The following is a 22,131-nucleotide window of genomic DNA, read 5'->3' as shown; positions in this document are numbered from 1 at the left end:
GTGATGGGGATTTCATGGTCCACAAAGAAATGAAGAAAATAAAGTCATTTGGTGAGATTTCTGTGAAGTTAGGCTTATTCAAACATTTCTTTTTTGGCTCTGAAATGTCTTTTCTTTCATGAAATTATGGTGGTAATGATTGACAATTTTGTGTGTGTTTGTCTGAAAGTCTTAGCAACATAAATAAAAAGTTAGCAACTTTATGTTGTTCCCCCAAATTTGTTCCAAAATGTTACGGATTCATGAAATCCTGAAGTCTAGAGATGACTATTTTGGTCCATTGTGGAGGCTTGGCCAGGACTTCCCTGGAACAATCCCAGAAAGATAGCAAGTTCCATTCTTGTGCTGGGTAAGTTTGGGAACCTCTGTCCTTTGATGAAATTGCGGCGGTTCTTCCAAGGCTGTTAGTAGATGGAGCCTCTACTGCGGGCTGTGGTCACCTTCTCACTGAGACTCTTGCGATCTTCTGTTACCAAATCTCTACTGTCCTTAATTGGGGGGATACTGCTTCTTTGGACCAGCCTGGGGCAAACATGGCACCACACCATTCTCTTGGTGTCCTACAACCTGAGATTAGGAAGGAACTTGCAAACAGGATTTGGCTAAAGGCTTGCAATTTGCTTAAAGGAGATGAGTGCAAAGATAACACAAGGCTAGACAGTGGGGTTTACAAACTCCGCAGCTCACAGTCTCCACTCCATCCTAGCTGCCTGTGCCCTTCGACGTGGCGATGGCAGTGACAACCAGCTGGAGAACACCAGGGAGCCAGAGCTGAGCCAAGAACCTGCAGCCCTCCACACAGTGACAGCGTCTCTCACTTCTCACCTCTGAGGATTAGGCTGGGACTTATAAAGGGAGATATCAACCTCCTTATATGGATGCTTTAGGAATAAGAGGCAGTACCTATAAAAAAAAAACAAAACTGGGAGCATCCTCCTTTACTCCACTATGAGCCTTACAGAATGCAGGACTTTTTGATTTCTGTCATTTAACCCCCAATCCCCATTAACAGCAGTAGGTGACAATGAATTGGGCTCACAGGACTCCGGTTGTTAAAAATGTGTTGACACCAGGTTAGACACTTGGCCCTGTTTATATATAAGGACACTTGGACAGCAATCACATTTTTTTCTGGAGTCTTTTTATTTCCCTTAAAGAAGAATTTTAAGTGGCGCAGTCACATTTTCTTATTTGCTTGGGGAGATGTATTTAGTCCAAACTGTAGCTAACTCCTTTTTTCTTCCTTGTTCCTGCAATTTAAAAATTCTGGCATATGTTCCTACTTTGACCATTCACTTGTATTTGTGAAATAATTGCACAGTCTCACTTCTCTTCATCTTCACACCAACGCTATGAGGTGAGTATTGCTATTCTGTTTCAGTGATGAGGATTCTGAGGCTCAGGGGAGCTAAGTGACTTGCTCCAGGCTGTGCTGCTAGTAAGAGGCAGAACTGACATCTGTCTGACCCAGTCCCAACCCCTCTCCTCTGTACAGCCAGGTCCTGTCTGTGATTAGGGAATGCATGGTTTGTTTATTTGGTTTTCTTCTCTGCAAAACTACCCCACTGGCCCTTAAGGGATTTGAACCCTGGGATCTTGGTGCCATGAGCTATGAGCACCAATTAGAGAAAAAAACTGACAGCAGCAATAACATAACAATGATAACAAACCACCAAGAAAGAACACTTGGAGTTTCCATCCTGACCAGACTGGAGAGCTCTCTGTCAGGGTCAAGTTCAGAAAAGTGGCAGTGGTCTGGGTAGAACATGAGCTACTCTTTTCACCTCTCTGGGATGCTCTGTGGCACTGCCACTAACCTGAGCATGGCACCAGCCTGGTACCCAGATCAAGGCTCCCACTGAGCCAGCAGCTCAGCCACCTCTCTCTCCCAGGTGCTTTCTTGGAAGCCCTTGGAGGGAGTTTGCTTTCTTTTTTGTTTTTTGTTTTTTCTTTCTTTCTTTCTTTTTTTTTTTTTTTTTTGAGATTGAGTCTCACTCTATCGCCCAGGCTGGAGTACAGTGGGGTGATCTGGCTCACTGCAACCTCCACCTCCCGGGTTCAAGCGATTCTCGTGCCTCAGCCTCCCCAGTAGCTGGGACTACAGGCATGTGCCACCAAGCCCGGCTAATTTTTATATTTTTTGATGGGGTTTCTCTCTGTTGGTCAGGCCGGTCTCAAACTCCTGACCTCAGGTGATCCACCTGTCTCAGCCTCCCAAAGTGCTGGGATTATAGGTGTGAACCACTGCGCCAGGCCAGTCCTAGTTTGCCTTCTTCCAGGAAAGCATAAGGAGTTTGCTCATGGCCTGGGCACCGAGGGCTGACAGAACTGGGGTGGAGATGGGGGAGGGAGAGAATCCCAGGGCCTTATCCCACTTGGGCAAGGAAACCAGTGGGGAGGCTTGGCATGGGACCTACTGGGGGAAGGGATGCCCCCAAGGCCTGAGCAGAGGCTTCCAGGCTGAGCTCCCACTGGAGTCTGGGCTGGTTGTCGGGTGGCACAGGACACAGGCTGTGGATCAGGCCCTGGGTTGGCATCCTGGTGTCCCGATTTAGCTCTTGTATAACCTTGGGCAAGGACTGAGCCTCTCTCAACTTTGAAGTCTGCAATATGCTTACACCCACCACAGTCCAGACACTGTCGTATACACAGTGGTTCATAGACATTGTGACAATGACAGAGTATTTACAACAGAGGCTGCCTTTTAGAACAGCCTGCCCAATAATAAACATCAAGAGAATGTGTCCAAATGTACGAGACAATTCAAACAGTTAAGATGTCAAAGGACGTGAGCGGAGGATTTTCACAAGTGGTAAATAAATACCTGAAATATTTCAACCTCAAAAATAATTTTTTAAAAGAGGGGGGAGGTGAAAAGAACGTTGAAGTACCACTTTGTGCGTATTCAAAGCTAGCAAAGTATTAAAAATTAATAATATGCTGTGCTGGCAAGGTTGTGCTCTAAGTGGTTCATTTATATATTTGGATGCAACCCTTTCAGAAAGTAATACACCACTGTGCCTACAGACATAAATGTTTGTAACCTTTGATACAGTCATTCTAGCCCCAGGAATTCATCCTAAAGTTTTCGTTTTGTTTTGTTTTGCTTTTTCGAGACGGAGTCTCACTCTGTTGCCCAGGCTGGAGTGCAGTGGCACAATCTTGGCTCACTGCATCCTCCACTTCCTAGGTTCAAACGATTCTTAGCCTCAGCCTCCCAAGTACCTGGGACTGCAGGCATGCACTACTACACCCAGCTAATTTTTGTATTTTTAGTAGAGATGGGGTTTCTTTTTTTTTTTTTTTTTTTTTTTTGAGACGGAGTCTTGCTCTGTAGCCCAGGCTGGAGTGCAGTGGCCGGATCTCAGCTCACTGCAAGCTCCGCCTCCTGGGTTCACGCCATTCTCCGGCCTCAGCCTCCCAAGTAGCTGGGACTACAGGCACCCACCACCTCGCCCGGCTAGTTTTTTGTATTTTTAGTAGAGACGGGGTTTCGCCGTATTAGCCAGGATGGTCTTGATCTCCTGACCTCGTGATCCACCCGTCTCGGCCTCCCAAAGTGCTGGGATTACAGGCTTGAGCCACCGCGCCCGGCCCGAGATGGGGTTTCACCGTGTTGACCAGGCTGATCTCGAACTCCTGGCCTCAAGTGATCCACCCGCCTCGACCTCCCGAAGTGCTGGGATTACAGGCGTGAGCCACCATGCCCAGCCTCATCCTAAAGTTTTAATCCTTCAAAATGTTTCCTATAACATTTTTTTCAAGCATACAAAATAGAACAGTACAACAAATCCCCCTGTACTAAAGGAATATTTTAACAGAAGACAAAGTCATATAGGTAAGGATGTACATATTTAAAACTTAAAAACAGGCCAGGTGCAGTGGCTCACGCCTGTAATCCCAACACTTTGGGAGGCCAAGGTGGGTGGATCACCTGAGGCCAGGAGTTCGAGACGAGCCTGGCCAACATGGCAAAACCTTGTCTCTACTAAAAATACAAAAAAATTAACCGGGAGTGGTGGTGGGCTCCTGTAATCCCAGCTACTGGCGAGGCTGAGGCAGGAGAATTGCTTGAACCCAGGAGGCAGAGGCTGCAGTGAGCTAAGATCGCGCCATTGCACTCTAGCCTGGGCAACGAGAGCAAAACTCGGTCTCAAAAACAAAAACAAACAAACAAAAAACTTTTTAAAAAATCTAAATATGTAACAGGTAAATGTCTGAATAAGTTGTGATTCATCTTTAGCTGGACTATCATGTAGCGATGGTAACGTGACAAATATGACAAATTGAATTGTGTAAACTGTGATCTAATGTTAAGTGAAAAACGGAATTTAAAATTGTATCTCTAGGTTATGACAATAGTGTAAAATCATATATGTGAGCGAAGGTTGAAAGAAAATATGCAAAAGTATTTGCTGGGTCAGGATGGGAGATGATGAATTCGTGTTTTTCTCCTTGAATATTGTTGTTATATTATTCTTACAATAAAAATAAATGAGAGGGAGATTCTAGGCTCTGCTCTGAATCAATCTGTGAAGGTATGTTTGTTGGGCACCTCTTCTACAGGTAATTCATATTAAGGGATATATTAAGAAGTGATAGGGAGTATGTACAGGACTTGGTTTCAGGGCAGGGGCTGGTCTGTAGTGGGTTCTCAAAGACCCCCGGAATTTCAGAGCTCCATGAGGACATCTAACACCCCCATTTTGCAGTTAAGGGTCCTGGGGTCCAGAGGGGCTAAGTGGCTTGCCTGGAATAACCCACCAAAAGCCTGGTGATTCCACATAGGGGTTGGTATTTCTACAAAACTAGCCGGCAGGCCTTTGGATCAGTCCTTCTGCCTCGGGGCACGTTCATGTCCGGGAGTCAGCCATACATGGGTGAGAAGGCAGCCAGAGAGCATTGTTCTTGTGCAAAGGCAGGGAGTGGGTGGCTGGATGAGGAGTGGCACAGACACACTGTTCCCAGGGTGCAAACCCCCATGCCGCGGTTGTCTCCACAGGACCCTAAGTGACCTCAGCCAGACTCACCCTTCCCAGCAGCACGTGGGGTTGTCCCGCACTGTCCGACTTCACCCGACTGCCACGGTCAGTAGTCAGCTCTCTTCCAACGCCCTGCCCCCGGGACCAGGCCTTGAGCAGAGAGATGGCACCCAGCAGGCGGTACCTCTGGAGCACCCCTCATCCCCCTGGGGTAAGGATGCCCTGTCTTGGGTCCTAGAAGAGCAGGGCCTCTAGAACTCTCTTCTCCCACCTCAGCTTTCCTCCTCTGCTCTCACAGAGGGGCTGAGTTGTCACCTTGTCCTCATTCTTTCAGCCAACCAAAACACGCTTCTTGATCTGCTCTGTGCCGGGCTCCAGGGGACCCAAACCAGTGGACCTGGACTTCACCCCTGCTGCAACCCTTAGACCTAGACTGCTCTATTTCTGCCCAATCTATCGTCCCTTCCTGCCTTTGCTTCCCTCGTATCCCACTGTGATCCTCAACTCCCTGGTCCCGGTCCTTCCACCTCATCCCTCCTGCAAACCCCAACCCTCCTGGATCAACCCAACCAGTTGTTTCCTCAGCACCTACAGCTGCGCCTCTGCTTCCCACAGGAGGAAACAGAATCTCTGTGGATTCACGCCATGACACACTCTTATTGTTGCCTGATGACCCCTCCCTGTGTGCCTGGACATTTTCTCCCTCCATTTCTCAGAGCAGCTACTCCAGGCCTCCCCTCCACTCCCCTCCTTTCCCAGGGCCCCATCCGTCAGCCCACGGACATGCCCCCACCTCCCAGAGAGCTCCTCAACTTCCTGCCCGTCACACACACCAGTCCCGTGTCTACATCTGTGCCTGAGCTCACCTCCTTCCTTTTTTTCCATTTTAAAAATCGAAGTGGAATTCACATAACATAAAATTAACCATTTTAAAGGCTACACTTCAGTGGCTTTTAGTATATTTATAATTGTGTGCAACCATCACCACTATTTCATTCCACAACATTTTTATTACTCCAAATAGAAACCTTGTACCCATTAAGCAGCAGTCACTCTTTATCTCCCCTCCTGTCCCTGGCAACCACTCACCTGCTTCCCGTCTCTATAGATTTGCATACCCTCGACATTTCACATGAATGGAGTCATACAATGTGCCAGGTTTTGTGTCTGGCTTCTTTCACTTAGCATTACATTTTCTTTTCTTTTCTTTTTCTTTTTTTAAGAGACAGAGTCTTGCTCTGTTGCCCAGTCTCGAGTGTGGTGGCATGATCACAACTCACTATAAGCTGGAACTCCTGAGCTCAAGTGATCCTCCCACCTCAGCCTCCAGAGTAGCTGGGACTACAGGCATGCACCGCCATGCCCGGCTAATTTTTAAATGTTTTGTAGAGATGGGGTCTTGCCATGTTGCCCAAGCTGGTCTCGAACTCCTGGCCTCAAGTGATCCTCCTGCCTCGGCTTCCCAAAGTACTGGGATTGCAGGCGTGAGTTCCTGTGCCTGGCTTAGCATAATGTTTCTGAGGTTTATCCATGTGGCAGCGTGTATCAGTGCTTCATTCCTTTTCATGGTTGATGATACCTTTCATGCCATCTTGAGAGGGAGGTGTCCCTCTTATCTAAGGCACACTCTGGCACCCTTTCTCATTTCCTCTGGAATGCTGACATCACTTGTCCCCTGACTTCTGTATCTTCACCCTGTCCCTCCCTCTCAGCCCTTTCCCCTCAGCATGTACAATTGCTTACAGCTCTCTCATTCACACACACACACACACACACACACACACACACACACATTTGTTTCTCCGCTTCCTTCCTATCTCTTCCCTTCACAGTCAAGCTTCTCAAACCCATGATCAACGCATATTTTTTCAACTTCCTCCCCTCCCATTTCTCCCTCAACCTTCTGCCTCTGGCTTCTGTCCCCAGGCTGCCCATACTGAATTAATACCCCAATTCCATTGCCACCACTCTTGGTAAATGAAGCAACGTCAGCTTGCACTGCTGCCATGACTTCCCCAGTGCTCACCCCGCCTCTGGAGCCCCCTGCACATCACAGCCAGCATGATGTCTTGCTTAAAAGTCTTCTGCGGCTTCCCCCACCACCCACCAAGTAAAGTGCCTGATCCTTGTTCTGGTAATCAGGTCCCCTCCAAAACCTGACTCTAATCCTTTCAGGCTTCATCTTCTTCTCTTCTCTTAGAAAACTCTCCTTTCTGGCAAGCCTGAGCTGCATTCTGTTCCTTGCCCTTGGGTTCAAAGCCCAGCTGCATCACTTGCTGGCTGCGCCACCTGGGCACCCAAACTTCTCTGGGCCTCAGTTTTCTTAGCTGTAAAATGGACATAGTAGGTTGGATGTATGAAAAATACCAACACTCAGCCATTAGGAACCTACAAAAATGGCAATTTCTAATAGTTCAACCTAACATACTACCCACTCAAGAGGGTTGATGTGCGTGAAGTGTGAGCTTGGTGGCTGGCACGTCTGCAAGCTTCTCAAAGGTATCACCCTGCCCCTACGATGGGACCCTGCATCAGTAGGTACTCAGCAAATGCCCTTGAGATGAATGCAGCCCTAGTCCCATGGGGCTTTCTAACCAGACTCTGGAGGTCACAGCTGTGCCTCTCAGCCCTGCCCCCTGGACCCAAGCCCTCTCTCTGCAGGGCTGAACCTCACGGAGAAAATCAAGAAGATCAAGATCGTCTTCACTCCCACCATCTGCAAGCAGACCTGTGCCCGTGGACACTGTGCCAACAGCTGTGAGAGGGGCGACACCACCACCCTGTACAGCCAGGGCGGCCATGGGCACGATCCCAAGTCTGGCTTCCGCATCTGTGAGTCCCTTTCCCGTTCAGATGGTTCCCAGCTGGCCCCAGAGGGTGAATAGCCAGAGAGCCAGGTCTGCCTTGGACGGGAGCCTGCTGCTCCCAAACTGTGGCTCCACAAGTGTCCCAAATCACATGGGGAGCTGAGTCCTCACTTGGCAGCCTAGCTGTGTGACTCTCGGAGTCACATAACCTCTCTGAGTCCAAGTTTCCTCAACAGAGAAGAGACAGTTCATGATAATGCCACCTCCCAGGTTATTGTGGGGTGCAGGGAAAGGCCTAAACGGGCTTTTTAGGAAGGCAGGGACTGGTTATTATCCACCCTTCTTCACTCTACATGAATGCAGTGGAAAGTCCCTACATTTCAGGGGGCTCCAGGCTACAGGAGCCATCTAGGGTCAGGGTTCTGCCGCCTGTTTCTCTGTGGTGGTCACCAGCCACAGAACAGGTGCTACTGTTCTTCCACCGCTGGTTACCTTGACGGTTGATGTTGCAGATTTCTGCCAGATCCCCTGCCTGAACGGAGGCCGCTGCATCGGCAGGGATGAGTGCTGGTGCCCCGCCAACTCCACCGGGAAGTTCTGCCACCTGCCTATCCCGCAGCTGGACAGGGAGCCTCCAGGGAGGGGGTCCCGCTCCAGAGCCCTGCTGGAAGCCCCCCTGAGGCAGTCCACTTTCACACTGCCACTCTCCAACCAGCTGGGTGAGTGCCAGCACAGCTGGGCCAGCGGGACCCTGGGAGGAGTACCAGTTGGGTGGAGGCTGTCACCATTGCTGTGACAGGGACAGGGAAGCTGCCTATAGTCCTTCCTTTACCATCAAACCTCCCTCTTTCTCCTGGCCCTCAGTGCTGAGTTTCATTCCCTCAACTTCTCGGCCCCCTCCCATCGGAATTCATCCACTTGTTTTTGCCCTTTCCCTGTGTTGGGTACCTTGGGGAAGACAAAACAGTGTAAGGGCAGGGTGCTGCCCTCAAGGAACCCATGGGCCTGGGTAATAGAGGGAGAATGGATGGGAAATAGAATATCAGCATAAAACATTTCATTTTCCCTGCCTTCCATTATTAGGTACCAAAAAAATGCAGAATGCTTTAGGGGATCAGGGGATGGAGAGGCGCCTAAGCCCAGAGTGCTCTGGCACAGCTGCATGGAGGGGATGGACTGCAGTTAGGCCTGAAACAATGGGTAGCATCTGGTTAAGCAGAGGGACTGGCATGAGCAAAGGCACAGAGGTGGGGCCATGCAGGAGCCAGGGGGCTGGAGCTCCAGGGTTGGCCAGGGTCATGGGGGAGGTGGAATCAGGAAGGTAGCTTAGAACATGATAATGAGGCTCCTTCAGTGACAGAGTTTGCACTTCATCCCGTCCCAAGGGATCATTCTGGGATTCTAACTTGGGAGCAAGGAAATGGAAGGAGAGTTTTAGGGTGACACATAGCCAGTGGTCTGCCTGGCCCAGGGGTGGTGGATACCCTTCAGAGGGTTGAAAATGAGGGTGGGGCCCTGCTTCCCTGGCTCTGACCCCAGCCCCTGTGCCCAGCCTCCGTGAACCCCTCCTTGGTGAAGGTGCACATTCACCACCCGCCCGAGGCCTCAGTGCAGATCCACCAGGTGGCCCGGGTGCGGGGCGGGGTGGAGGAGGCCCTAGAGGAGAACAGCGTGGAGACCAGACCCTCGCCCTGGCTGCCTGCCAGCCCTGGCCACAGCCTCTGGGACAGCAACAACATCCCGGCTCGGTCTGGAGAGCCCCCTCGGCCACTGCCCCCAGCAGCACCCAGGCCTCGAGGACTGCTGGGCCGGTGTTACCTGAACACTGTGAACGGACAGGTGAGAACACAGCTCTAGCCTCAGCCCTGGATGCTTCCAGGACAGCAATTGTCCCCAGTCTGCCCTTCTCTTCCTCTCTGTCCTCTTTGTTCTTATGGAATGTGAGTGTCTGCAGAGTCTCCCATTTCCCAGATGGGAAAACCCAAGGCATGAAATTGCCCATGTATGGAGAGGCTGGGCCTCCTTCCTGGGCTCTACTTGGTGCTTGTCAATACCAGGCACACAGAAGAGGACCCAAGGAAGTTCCCCTCTGGAGGAGCTGTCACCAGCATCCTCAGGTGAAGGCAGCCTCGAGTTGCTGATCCTATGACCCCTGGCACATGGACCAGTGGGGCTGTTAGCATCTGGCCAGGAGTTTTGTATCTAGTTGAGGCTACAGTTGGGGTCACAGAGGTGTGGAATTAACAAATGGAGGTTAACCCAAAAACCCTGGTGGTACAAAGATGAGAGATACCCTATTGCCCCCTGGAGCCATCCTCAGCTCATAATGGGAAATCAGGGAAGCTTTTCTGACGCCAGGCACCCAAGAATAGGGGTTAGACCAGGCCCAGTATGGTTTTTCTTGGGGTTGCCAGGAAACCGCTTAGTTTCCAGAAACTAAGGTATTTCCAGAAACCCCATTTGAGGTTAGGGAACTGGAGGAAGTGGGACAGCCAAGGGGTAAACACCCTGAATTTCCAGATAGTCCCTGGCCTCTCAGCTTGGGGTATTCCTGAACCTGGGGCAGTGCTCACAAGGAAGGCCCACACTGTGGGCGACCCTGCGGTTCCCTGGAAGTAGGCAGAGGAAGCTCTTCCTTTAGGACGCTTTGTCTGTGGCTAGGGCCATGGAGGGTGGTGGTTTGCAGCCCCGCACAGGGCGGATCTTGTGTCTGCGGTGTCCCATCCACACACAAGGTTAGGGGCTGGGAGAGTGCACGGCAGGTTTCTCTGCTGCCTTCTGGGATATGGGCTGACTTGTTTCTCCCCTTCTTTGGCTGGGGACATCCTCTGGCAGAATGTGGGGAGTGAGCTCTGTGTCCTAGGCTTTCCCGGGACATCTCTGTGCACAGCCTGGGAGGGAAGAGGGGTGGTCACAGGTGTCCATGACCTCTCTTCCAGTGTGCCAACCCTCTGCTGGAGCTGACCACCCAAGAGGACTGCTGTGGCAGTGTGGGAGCCTTCTGGGGGGTGACTTTGTGTGCCCCATGCCCACCCAGACCCGGTGAGTGCTGGAGTCCAAGGTTAGGAGTGGTGGGGGAAGCCCTCCCTGTGCCTGCCCTCTCCTGCCAGGGTTTCCCCTCCAGGGTGTCGGAGGCCAGGCAGGTAGAACAGGCTGGTAAACTGCAGACTTCCCAGACCTGCTTTGAAGGTGTTTCTGGCCAGCACTGAGGCTCCTGGCAGCCCTCTGCTGGTGCAGTCTGGCCTGCCTGCTCCATTTGGTTGCCTGCAAGGGCCTGCTCCCTCATGCAGAGATTCTTGATCAGATTTTAGGGATTTTATTCAGTGCTCCCCTGTATACCCTTGTCTAGATGCCAGGGGTCCAGGGGTCTTGATTTGATTCAGTGTTTTCTTTATTCTCTCCCTGGTGGGGCTCCCAGGCCTCCTCTTTTATCTCCTTACCTCCTGTTCCAGCCTCCCTGACTTTTAATTAGGGTTGAATGTCTGTCCTAGACGTCCTCATCCTTGGGGTATGGGAACCCTAATTCCTTGCCTTCTTTTGGAGGATAGGAAAAACCTAACATGTGTTCATTCATTCATTCAGCAAATACTCACTGGGTGTCTTTTATGTGCCAAGGACCGTGATTTCAGGAGTGAGCAAGATGCCTGTTCACAATGCTCTCCCCAGTCTTAGTTGCACAGTTGGGAGGTGGGTGACCAGATGCCTGTCCCTGAGTGTGGCTTCTGCCCACTTGGTCTGTCTTCTCCCTTCAGGCCTCCTTCCTGGGCCTGGGCGTGAGCCTGGTGTGTATTTCCTTTGCCTGTCAGCAGTCAGCTTGGTCAATCAGCTTTGTCAGGAGTCTGGACAGGAGCCCAAAGGTGGGAGGGGCAGGGCCGTTCCTCACATCAGACTCAGCTGTGGAGCAGTGACTATATTTTCCAAACTTAAAATAAGTGTAGACGGTTTTACAATGTGATAGAATTTTTGGCAAAGTAGCAAAAGGTAGTATTCAGCTCCCAGGCTTAAACGTCTAACACATACTAGATACCAGTCCCAGCTCCTCCTGATCACCTCTCTCTGCGTCAGTCTCCTGATCTGTAAAATGGAAAGAGTAATAGTGCCAGCCTCATGGGCTGCTGTAGAGATTAAATGAAATGATGCACCTGCTTAGTATTAGGTCAATAAACCTGGCTGTTATTGTCATTATCATTATTGTTATTAGAAAGTATCCCTCAAGAAAGCGAGAAAGGAATGGACCCACTACCCTACCAGGAAATGTACCTCAAACTGCCCAAGTCTCCCCTGTAGGCCAGAGATGTTTTTGCCACTTTTCTTCTTTCCTTGTTTTCTTTTCTCTTTCCCATCAGGCGTTGAACCCTTGAAACTTCGCTATCCCACATTCTGATCAGTTGACAAATATTTACATTGACCAAACCACTATTTGAAAAGGCCATAGTGTGCAGGCCCTGGACAGAGAGTAGAGAAGGTGGTAAAAACCGCATCTTCCTCTCCAAGCTCACAATTTAGCAGGGAGTCGTAGATGGCTGGTGGGCATCAGAAATGAAGAGGTTTGAGCAGTGTCTGGTCAAGAGCCGAGGCAGTGGAACCCAGGCCCCTCATAAGCCCAGTAGCACCTTTGTGCAAATTAGAAAAACCTACCCTTCCATTTGTTCAGGATCATCTTCATAAATATGCCAATCTAGGATGCCAATGATTCCCTTAGAGATGGTGCTTTTGTGCAGCACACAACCTGCACATCTGTAAACTGCGGGATGGGGCCCTACGGGCTAAAGCCGGTGGATCAGGGAAAGCTTCTCAGAGATGACTTCCAGGATGAGATTTGAAGAATAATTAGGAGTAGGACAGTTAAAGAGTGAGGAAGAGTTTAACAACCCAAGGAAATTGCATATGCAGGCAAGACCAAGAGAGTGAGCAACATTTTCTGGAGCACAGTGTGTCTCTTGCTGAGCCCTGCTCAGCCCTGGCTCTCCTGCAGAAAGGCAGGCATGTCAGAAGGGTTAGGTGGGGCCAGGGCTCCCACGTCCCTGCTCTGGGCAGGTTCTGGTTCCCAAGAGCTGGCTCAGTCAGACAAGTGGGTGGGAGTCTCTCCCCCTTTACCCCATCAGCCTTCTGAGGGGCATGCAGTACCTGCTGCGCTGACCAAGGTGCTGACCTGACCCAGTAGGGCTGTCCTAAGAGGGAGCTGGCTTTTCTAGGTGGTGGGAACAGTGAGATTTCATCCAAGTGGCAATTCAGGGGCAGACTTAGAAATTTCCCTTCCTTGTCTCAGGGCTCATGAGCTGCCACACTGTTGCCTCTAGAGTCTGAAAAATAATGAAGGGGAAGAGTGGGCTCAGCTGCCAACAGCATGGGTATAAAGGAGTGGAGTGGTGCAGCTGAGAAACAGGCTTCCAGAAGGGCCTTCCACAGAATCCCGCTTCACTGCTGGGATTCTCCTCCCAGCTGAGGTCTATGCCCTTCATGGAACCTTCCACTGGGCAAGTCTTCAGGCCTTAAGGTGTGCTTGATTTGGGTACCAAGCATAATCCTGAGCTCTTGAGATGTAGCCCTCTGGGTGGGTTGTCAACAGTCAGGACCCCACAGGGTCCTTGGGTCAGTATCTCCTCTCTAATTCACTAAGCCAATCTGACAGTGATGTTAGTAGCCACATATCAGGTGACATTAGTGAAAATGAAAATAGAGCCACTCTGGATTCTTCACTTATGTGTCACATCTGCCACTTGTAGGATTGGAACGGAGAGTGGGAGCACAGGGCCTGCCTGTCCCAAGCTCTGGAGCCCATCAGGGATGCAGAGATGCAGGCTGTGAGGTCCATGCCAGGGCTGGCCGCTGCCAATGGAGGATTCTAGGCCTGTTCCCCTCAACCAGGGCTGACAGGCACAGTGACCACATCCCCAGATCTTGAAAGCACTTCTGAGAGTGGGGGAGCCCTCCACTGGAAGGGTGGGGAGCAGGAGGAAAAGGCCAGAGTCCGTACTGAAGTGGCTACCTGCTCACCCACTTGCTCCACTCCTGGTTCCACCTGTGTGCCAGCCTTGAGAGCTCAGCCCACCTGATGCCCAAGAACCCTGCTCCAAATACAGCCGGTGAGCTCGGTTCAGGCAGGGCTGGAGCCCAGTGGCGGTGGGCATGGGAGCAGAGCTCTGTGGATCAGGTGCATGCAGAACACCAATTGTACCCCTCCCCCAACACACCCAACGCTCAGCCCTTGCCCTCACTCTGCCCCATCCCAGATGGTGGCCTCCCCCACTGTGTCCAGCACATCTCAGCATGCTGGGCACCAGGGTACAGACCCTGGAATGTCAAGCATCCCAGCACACTGAGCAAGAAATAACAAAGACCAGGGCAACATAAACATCAAAAACACATGAAAGTGCAGCTGGGCATTGTATAGAGAAGGGGCAAGATGTTGGGGAGCCTTGTTTGTGTTGACAGAGTGCCAGGCACCTCACTTCATGCCTGAGCCTGGGGCTGGGGTGGGCACATTTCTTTAAGTGGGGATGACAAGGAAGCTTCTGTACAAGAAGCGGAGGAAGAAAAGGCAAGCTGTCAGGGCAGGTTTGGGGAAGGTGGGCAAGACAGACAGGACTTCTGGATTCCAGATTGTCCCTGGCCCTGGTGGCTTTGCCTCTCTGAGCCCCTATTTCTCCTCTGATAAAATAGGGGTATGCTTCTTTGGGGGAAGCCTTTGTCATCCCCAGTGAGGTGTTCTAGCAAATCAGGTGGCAGTGGGAGTGATAGGGTGAGCAGTCTGGGAGTGGCTTCACGGCTTCCCTTCAGTCACATTTTGGCTTTGAGGCTCTGTGCTGGACTGTTGAAGAAGGTCCCACCAGAATGCCACTATTCTTGACATGGAAAAAGACTCCCTTGAAGTCTTAATTACATGGCATAGGTGAATCCCTTTTTTTCCGGAATGCATGGAGAGCTGGCCCGGGAGTCAGTCTAGACCAGCCCACAGTTCCCCTCTCCTCCCTTCACTCTGAGTGGTAGAGGTAATGTGTACTCAGCTGAACTCCCAGGACCTACCCTGAGCCAGGTCTTCCTGACCCCTTGGGATTTATCAAAGGGTACCAACTTATAGGCCTCTTCAGTCCTCCTGCCAGAGTCTGGAGAACACACGGCTCTCAAAAGCCACTTTGATTGAGGCCACATTTTTGAGTTTTCATCTGAGGAAGACAGACATCTGGGCTGACTGGAAAGTTGGCCACTGCCCCATCTGGCTTGGCACTGGCTGTGTCAACCCCGAGGCCCCTTTGCTGGGACAGGCAGGGCTGGCACATGGCTCGGGGCCTGCAGTGGTGGGCTCCAGCTGTTTGCCATGAGATCGTCTTGCCATTTGCCTGGGGTGGGTTGAGTTCACCTCTGAACCCAGGGCCCCCTGTATCTCCAGGGAGAACAGATTTTCTTGCTCTGCCCTTTCAAGGAACTCTGAACCTTTCTCTCTTAGACCAAGACTAGCTGCCAGTTCCTGAACTTTCACATTACGCCGGGCCCTTCACCTGTTTTGTCTCACTGAATTTGTACAGCCACCTGCAAGCCCAGGATTTTTAACCCCATGTGATGGATGAGGAAAATAGAGCTCTGAGAAGGCTGAGGAACTTGTCCAAGGTCACATGTCTAGGGCAGGTAGAGCCAGGATTCCAACCACAGTATGTCTGACTCTCAGCTGAGCAAGATCTCCCTAATCATTCTGGGGAGACCTGAGCCTCCCTGAAGCAAACAAAGATAAGGATGCTAGACTGGAATGCTGCAGCCAAGAGGATGCGCATCAAGATCGGGTTTTGTGAGTTCCTTGTGCTATATCTGTCAAGATAGCACGGGCAGGTTATCAACATGTAGCCCCGGCCTGTGTTAAGAGAAATAATTGCCCTAGGGAGAAGGGTGTAGGCTTTCCCCACGCGGTTCTAGAGAGAACTATCCAATGTGTGGTGTTTCTGGTAACCAGAGCTCGACTTGAAACTGATCACAAGGGACAACTTATTAAAAACTGCAGGTGCCCAGCAATAAACTAAAAGTAGTGGGCTCCAGATCGCCGGGAGAATGCCTACCAAGAACAGGTTTTTCAGAGGAGATGACAAAGAAAATTGATTTTTGAGGAAATGGGGGTTTTTAGAAATGTTTGAAAATGTATTTGAAACCCCCAACAGAAAGAAGGCTTTGCTTTGGTCCTGACCCTTGCCCCTGACGAGAGTTATAGGTGTAGCTCTGTGATGCCAGCCCCTGGGGAGGGTGGGTATGTGAGGGTGCTGGAAGCATGAGGGGCAGAGAGCCTTAGGGCAGGCCACAGCAGCAACACCATTATTATCACCCTCGTCGTCATTCGCAACCATTTATTCAGAGCACTTGTAAGTGCCAGGCACGGTGCTAAGTGCTTTCTTATTTCCTTGCATCCTAACAATATTTCTAGATGTTGGGTGCTATTATCCCCATTTTACAGAAGAAAAACTTGGGCCTGACACCCCAGGCCTATCTGACTCCAGACACCTGCTTCCAGCCACTCTGTAAGCGGCCCCTCTGTGCCACTTCTTGTACCGGGCACAAGCATTTGCTGAACTAGAGGACCCTGGCTTGGGGAACAGCTGTGCTGGGGTGGGGCTTCTGTTCTCTGGGATTCTGGATGAAATGCCCAGTCCCTTACTCTAAGGAAATGGGATTTTCAGAATTCCAGTTGTCAGCTGAAAAGGCAGTGTCTCTTTGGCTCAGAGATGTTCGAGAGCTTCTTCCAAGGGACTTGAAGCCTGCTGGGAATGAATTGTGCCTCAGGCTTAAGTGAGCACCCTCCCTACCCAGCAGGGTGGGTGTCACTGACATGTGGTACCTCTAGCCTAGAGAGTGGAGGAAGGGCTGGGGCGGGGGTGGCTAGGTGGCACCTACCTGAGCCAGGGGTCTGACCAGACTCTTTTTTCGATTTCTCTCTTTGTGGTGACTGGTTCTATCTTGCTCTGAGGAGGCAGTCAGAGGCCATCTTTGGGCAGAATGTCCACAATCACTGGGGGGCCCCACTGGTCTTTCACCAAGGAGGGAAATCTGAATAATGGACATTACGAGAATTCCTAAAATGGGACAAGTATTGTGCTCAGAGTTGTACATGCTTATTTCGTGTTCATAATAACCCCATGAAGAGGGAGTTGTCATCTCCTGTTTACTGATAAGAAAACCCAGGCTCAGAGAGGTTGTGTAACCTGCCCAAATTCACCCAGATAGTGAGGGACAGTGGGCCAGCATGCCAACTTTGAGACTGTGTGGAAGGAAGGAAGGAAGGGAGGAAGGGAGGAAGGGGAGCGGAGGGGAGGGCAAGGGAGGGGAGGAAGGAAGGAAAGAAAAAGGGAAGGTGGGAAGGCAGGAAGGCAAGGAAGGCAAGGAAAGCAGGAAGGAAGGAAGGCAGGCAGGCAGGCAGGAAGGAAAAAGGGAAAGCAGGGAGAAAGGAAGGAAGGAAGGAGGGAAAGAAGGAAGGTAGGAAGGAAAGAAGGAAGGAAGGAAGGAAGGAAAGAAGGAAGGAAGGAAGGAAAGAAGGAAGGAAGGAAAGAAGAAAAGAAGGAAGGAAGGAAGGAAGGAAGGAAGGAAGGAAGGAAGGAAGGAAGGAAGGCAGGCAGGGCAGGCAGGAAGGCAGGAAGGCAGGAAGGCAGGCTGGCTCTATAGGGATTGTGCCATGCATCTGTGAGGTTCAGTCTGATATTCATTGTTTCAGCAAAGCTAATCCTCACAATGACTCCACAAGCTGAGTTTTTGTCCCCACTTTTTTTTTTTTTTGAGATGGAGTCTTGCTCTGTCGCCCAGGCTGGAGTGCAGTGGTGTGATCTCGGCTCACTGCAAGCTCCGCCTCCCAGGTTCATGACATTCTCCTGCCTCAACCTTCCAAGTAGCTGGGACTACAGGCACCTGCCACCACACCCGGCTAAGTTTTTGTATTTTTAGGAGAGACGGAGTTTCACCGTGTTAGCCAGGATGGTCTCGATCTCCTGACCTCGTGATCTGCCTGCCTCAGCCTCCCAAAGTGCTGGGATTACAGATGTGAGCCACTGCACCCAGCCCAGTCCCCACTTCTACGGATGAAAAAAATCAACCAGGCACGGTGGCTCACACCTGCAATCCCAGCACTTTGGGAGACCAAGATGGGCAGATCACGAGGTCAGGAGTTTGAGACTGTCCTGGCCAACATGGTGAAACCCTGTCTCTACTGAAAATACAAAAATTAGCTGGGTGTGGCAGCACATGCCTGTAATCCTGTTTACTTGGGAGGCTGAGACAGGAGAATTGCTTGAACCCAGGAGGCAGAGGTTGCAGTGAGCTGAGATTGCGCCCCTGCACTCCAGCCTGGCGACAGAGCTAGACTCAGTCTCAAAAAAATAAAATAAAATAAAACAAACAAACAAAAAAGTTCAGTCTGAGAGGTTAAGAAATGTGCCCCAGGTCACATAGCTAGTCATGGTGGAGCCGGGGGTTAGCTGTGGGTCTGGCTGCCCCAGTGCCTGCACTCCTTCTACTAGGGGAGTAGAATTTTCTCTCCAGCTTGCCCATCTGAGGTTTGCAAATCAAAGGGCAAGGCACCAGCCGGCTCACACATCCCTGAGGCACTGAGCTTGGCCTCACCAGGTGTGCATGTGTCTGTCCCTAGGCAGAGGGGCTGTGTGGTGGGGACCTTTCACATCTCCCTGCTGCAGGCACCTGTCATCGCAGTCTGAGATTGGCACAGCCTGTAAACAGCCCTGTGGCCAGATAAGTCTTCACCTTCTCCTCCACAACTCTACTCATGTAGTCAATGCCAAAACTGTCTTGAGAAATTAGTTTGCCTTTACTGAGGCCTCCCTGGGAGTCCCAGCGGCTGAGGGGGAGAGTTAGGAGGGCAGGGGCAGGCTACAGCCAGGGACCCCTCTGCTTCTTTCTTCAGTTTGTGAGCAACCGAGAGACAGCAGAGGGTGGACAGGGCCGAGGCCAGGGAGTCAGAAAACCATATGTCCCGATATCCTTACCAAGAAGGTTCCCCACATCCACCCTGCATGCTTCACAGGCATTTGTGATGTGAACGCTTTGGAGTTCAGGTCAGTCTCCACTGACCCTGGGCAGCTGCTTTGGCTCTTGCAAGTCTAAGAGTCCCAAAGGCAAGGACACTGCAGCCCTGCAAGGCCTCCTTGAGGCATTCGTGAAAGTCACAGCTTAGCCACTCTCTCTCCCCAGGTCTCACAGATTCTCTTCTTTCTACTCTCTGACCCCTTGCCCCTTGTGATAACCTTGATCTGGCTGAGGAGCCACAAGGGGTAGGATGGGTTCTACGCCATTTCCTTTGTCAGTTCTGCCCGGCACTTTGGTTATGCACATCGTGGAGCCCTTATCAGGCATCTGATCAGTTCTTCTGACCTCCTTCTGAGTATCCCTACTTTTTTTTTTTTTTTTCTTATTCTCTCTCCTGATCCCTCATTTAAAAACAGGGTGGAGGTTTCCTAGGAAGGGTGCTAGGTTTTCTACTGGGCAGGTGCCTCCATTGCACCCTAGGGTTGTCTGCCTAGGCACCCCTAAGGCTTTTTATGAATCTATTTATTTATTTGGAGGCAGTGGGGAGAATGGTTCAGAATTTCTCCTCTGGAGCTAGACTGCCTGAGTTCATAATCCCAGCTCTGTCCACCAACAGGGTGACCTTTGGTTTGTTTCATAACCTCATCCATTTTATGGATGAACCTCAGTTTGCTCATCCATAAAATGGGAATAATATTAGTAAGACTCTCCAAGGCCTCTTATGAGCATTAACTAAGTTAATTAGTATAAAGCCTTTATAATAGGGCCTGGCCCATAGTAAGTGCCATTTGAGTGTTTGCTCTTCTTATTTGTTCCTATTTTGACTGAGTGCCCACACAGCTCTAGGTGTCATGCTTGGGACATAGCACTAGAGACATAACAGTGATGAAGAAAACAAGATCCTTGTCCTCACGTAGCTTATATTTTGTGGAAGGATGGAAGAGTGAGCAGGCAGCCACGGCACACCACGAACTGAGTTTTTCAGCTCAAAAGCTAGTGCTGTGACTTGGGCAGGTCTATATGTGTGGGGAGCATGCAAGAGGGACACCTGGTGTGGGTGGCAGGGACAGTGACAGGTCACCAGTGACACCTGCCTTCACCTGTCACAAAGCTCACTGGCTGCCAAATTCTCACCCTGAGCCACCTGGCCACCTAAACTTCCACTTTCTCCCAAGGAGATTTAACCTGAATTATTCGTGTGTGTGTGTGTGTGTGTGTGTGTGTGTGTGTATGTATGTATATATATACACATACATTGTTTTTGTTTTGTTTTTTGTGAGACAGAGTCTCACTCTGTCACCCAGGCTGGAGTGCAATGGCACAATCACTGCTCACTGCAAGCTCCACCTCCTGGGTTCACACCATTCTCCTGCCTCAGCCTCCCAAGTAACTGGGACTACAGGCGCCTGCCACCACGCCTGGCTAATTTTTTGTATTTTTAGTAGGGACAGGGTTTCACCGTGTTAGCCAGGATGGTCTTGATCTCCTGACCTCATGATCATCCCGCCTCAGCCTCCCAAAGTGCTGGGATTACAGGCATGAGCCACCACGCCCAGCCTTATTTATTTATTTTTAAGACATGGTCTCACTCTGTTGCCCAGCATAGAGTACAGAGGCATGATCTTGACTCACTGCAGCCTCTACCTCCCAGGCTCAAAGAATTCTCCCACCTCAACCTCCTGAGTAGCGAGGACCACAGACTCATGCCACCACGCTTACTGACTTTTTGTATTTTTGGTAGAGACAGGGTTTTGCCGTGTTGCCCAGGCTGGTCTTGAGTTCCAGAGCTCAGGTGATTCATTTGCCTCAGCCTCTGAAAGTGCCAGGATTACAGGCATGAGCCACCGTGCGCGGCCTTAACCTGATCTTTCAGATTCCATGCTGTACTTGGTCTTACAGAAGCTAGGAACTAGCCCCTTATAGACTGCCTCTGGGAGGTGCGAGGAGGGGTGCTGAGGGCCGTGGTTTCAGGGTGAAGGTTGTTGGCAAAAATGAGAGTTTCCCCAGAGACAGTGGCTTGGCATTTATTTCCCTCTGGAAGCCTACCTTCACGAAGAATTGTCCACGACACATACTCCCTTCAGGCCAGCGGCGGGGTGGGGTGGGGGGGCAGGTTCCCCTTATTAAGGAGGAGACCACTTTATATAAAAAAGCACATACATGTATCCAGACTAATGGGTGGACCCAGCTCCTCTCAGCTTCACCCATTCCTTGGGTTCTCACAGTTTTCCATAGGTGCCAGCAGCTGTTTCCACTCTTGCTTCCTGCTCTAATCCAAGCTCTCTGCTGCTCCCCTTCTGATCACTAAAGAAGCAGGGGCCTCTGCTTCCTCCCTCTCCCGCTCCCTCTCCCTCTCCGTCTCTGTCTCCATCTTCATCTGTTGCCCAGGCTGGAGTGTAGTAGCACCATCATAGCTCACTGCAGCCTTGACCTGCCAGGCTCAAGTGATCTTCCTGCCTCAGCTGGGACCACAGGCACAAACCACCATGCCCAGTTTATCTTTCTATTTTTTTTTTGTAGAGACGGGGTTTCTCCATGTTGCCCAGGCTGGTCTTGAATTCCTGGGCTCAAGCGATGCTCCTGCCTTGGCCTCCCAAAGTGTTGGGATTACAGGTGTGAGCCACCATGCCCAGCATCATTTCTCCCTCTTGACATCTACAGAGTTGATATCATCCTGGCCTGCTGGCTCCCTAGCTCTTCCTGATCTCTCTCTCTCTTAGAGAAGCACAGTGGAAGGTAGGAGAAGGGATGTGGCCTTCACAGCTAGAGGCCCAATTTCAACCCTGCCTCTGCTCCAGCAACTTTGTTACCTGGGTCAGTTACTTACCCCTCACTGAGCCTTGCTTTCCTAATCTGTAAATTGGGGATGATGGTCCCTGCCTTAGGGCATAATTGTTGTGAGAAACAGACAGGACCATGTGCACCCATGGCCTTGCAACTCTGAAGCACTGGACAAATGTGCACTTGGTCTCTTTCCTCGGCCCTCTGGCAGCAGCCTTGCATCATTCTTTCCTACCTTCTGCTCCTCATAGTGTTCATGGACTGCATCTAATCAGCCTGCCTTCTGAGTTTCTCCAAATGACTTCTCTTTCTTCCCTCCACTCTGTCCTCAGTTTACACCACTAGGCCCCAAGCCAGGGACATGCACATTTCCCAGCCTCACTCCCATCTTTCCATCTCCTTCTCAGCGTTTTCAGAATCCCTGTGTGTCTCCACAAGAGCAGCCTTCTAGGCTGCACCCTGGTCCCCACATGGAACGTGCAAACCCAGAGCGGGCCAGTCCTGGCAGGAAAACATTTTTGAACTTCAGTTTACATTTTTTTAATCTTAAA

The 22,131-nt window shown here is 50.8% G+C and overlaps 1 protein-coding gene across 3 annotated transcripts in view; it reads left to right on the top strand.

The window, feature by feature from the left end:
• LTBP2 (latent transforming growth factor beta binding protein 2) overlaps nt 1-22,131 on the top strand; it is a 113,381-nt gene that overhangs the window by 52,345 nt on the left and 38,905 nt on the right. For all 3 annotated transcript variants that reach the window (XM_037984239.2, XM_037984240.2, XM_037984238.2), the window contains exons 4-8: nt 5,003-5,193; nt 7,644-7,814; nt 8,302-8,508; nt 9,342-9,628; nt 10,729-10,831. In XM_037984239.2, coding sequence (XP_037840167.2) covers nt 5,003-5,193; nt 7,644-7,814; nt 8,302-8,508; nt 9,342-9,628; nt 10,729-10,831 — 959 coding nt within the window. The remainder of the gene's footprint in view (nt 1-5,002; nt 5,194-7,643; nt 7,815-8,301; nt 8,509-9,341; nt 9,629-10,728; nt 10,832-22,131) is intronic.

The sequence above is a fragment of the Chlorocebus sabaeus genome, chromosome 24 (assembly GCF_047675955.1).
Source record: "Chlorocebus sabaeus isolate Y175 chromosome 24, mChlSab1.0.hap1, whole genome shotgun sequence".
NCBI classification, from domain to species: Eukaryota; Metazoa; Chordata; class Mammalia; order Primates; family Cercopithecidae; genus Chlorocebus; species Chlorocebus sabaeus.
This window is presented reverse-complemented; position numbering and strand designations above follow the sequence as displayed.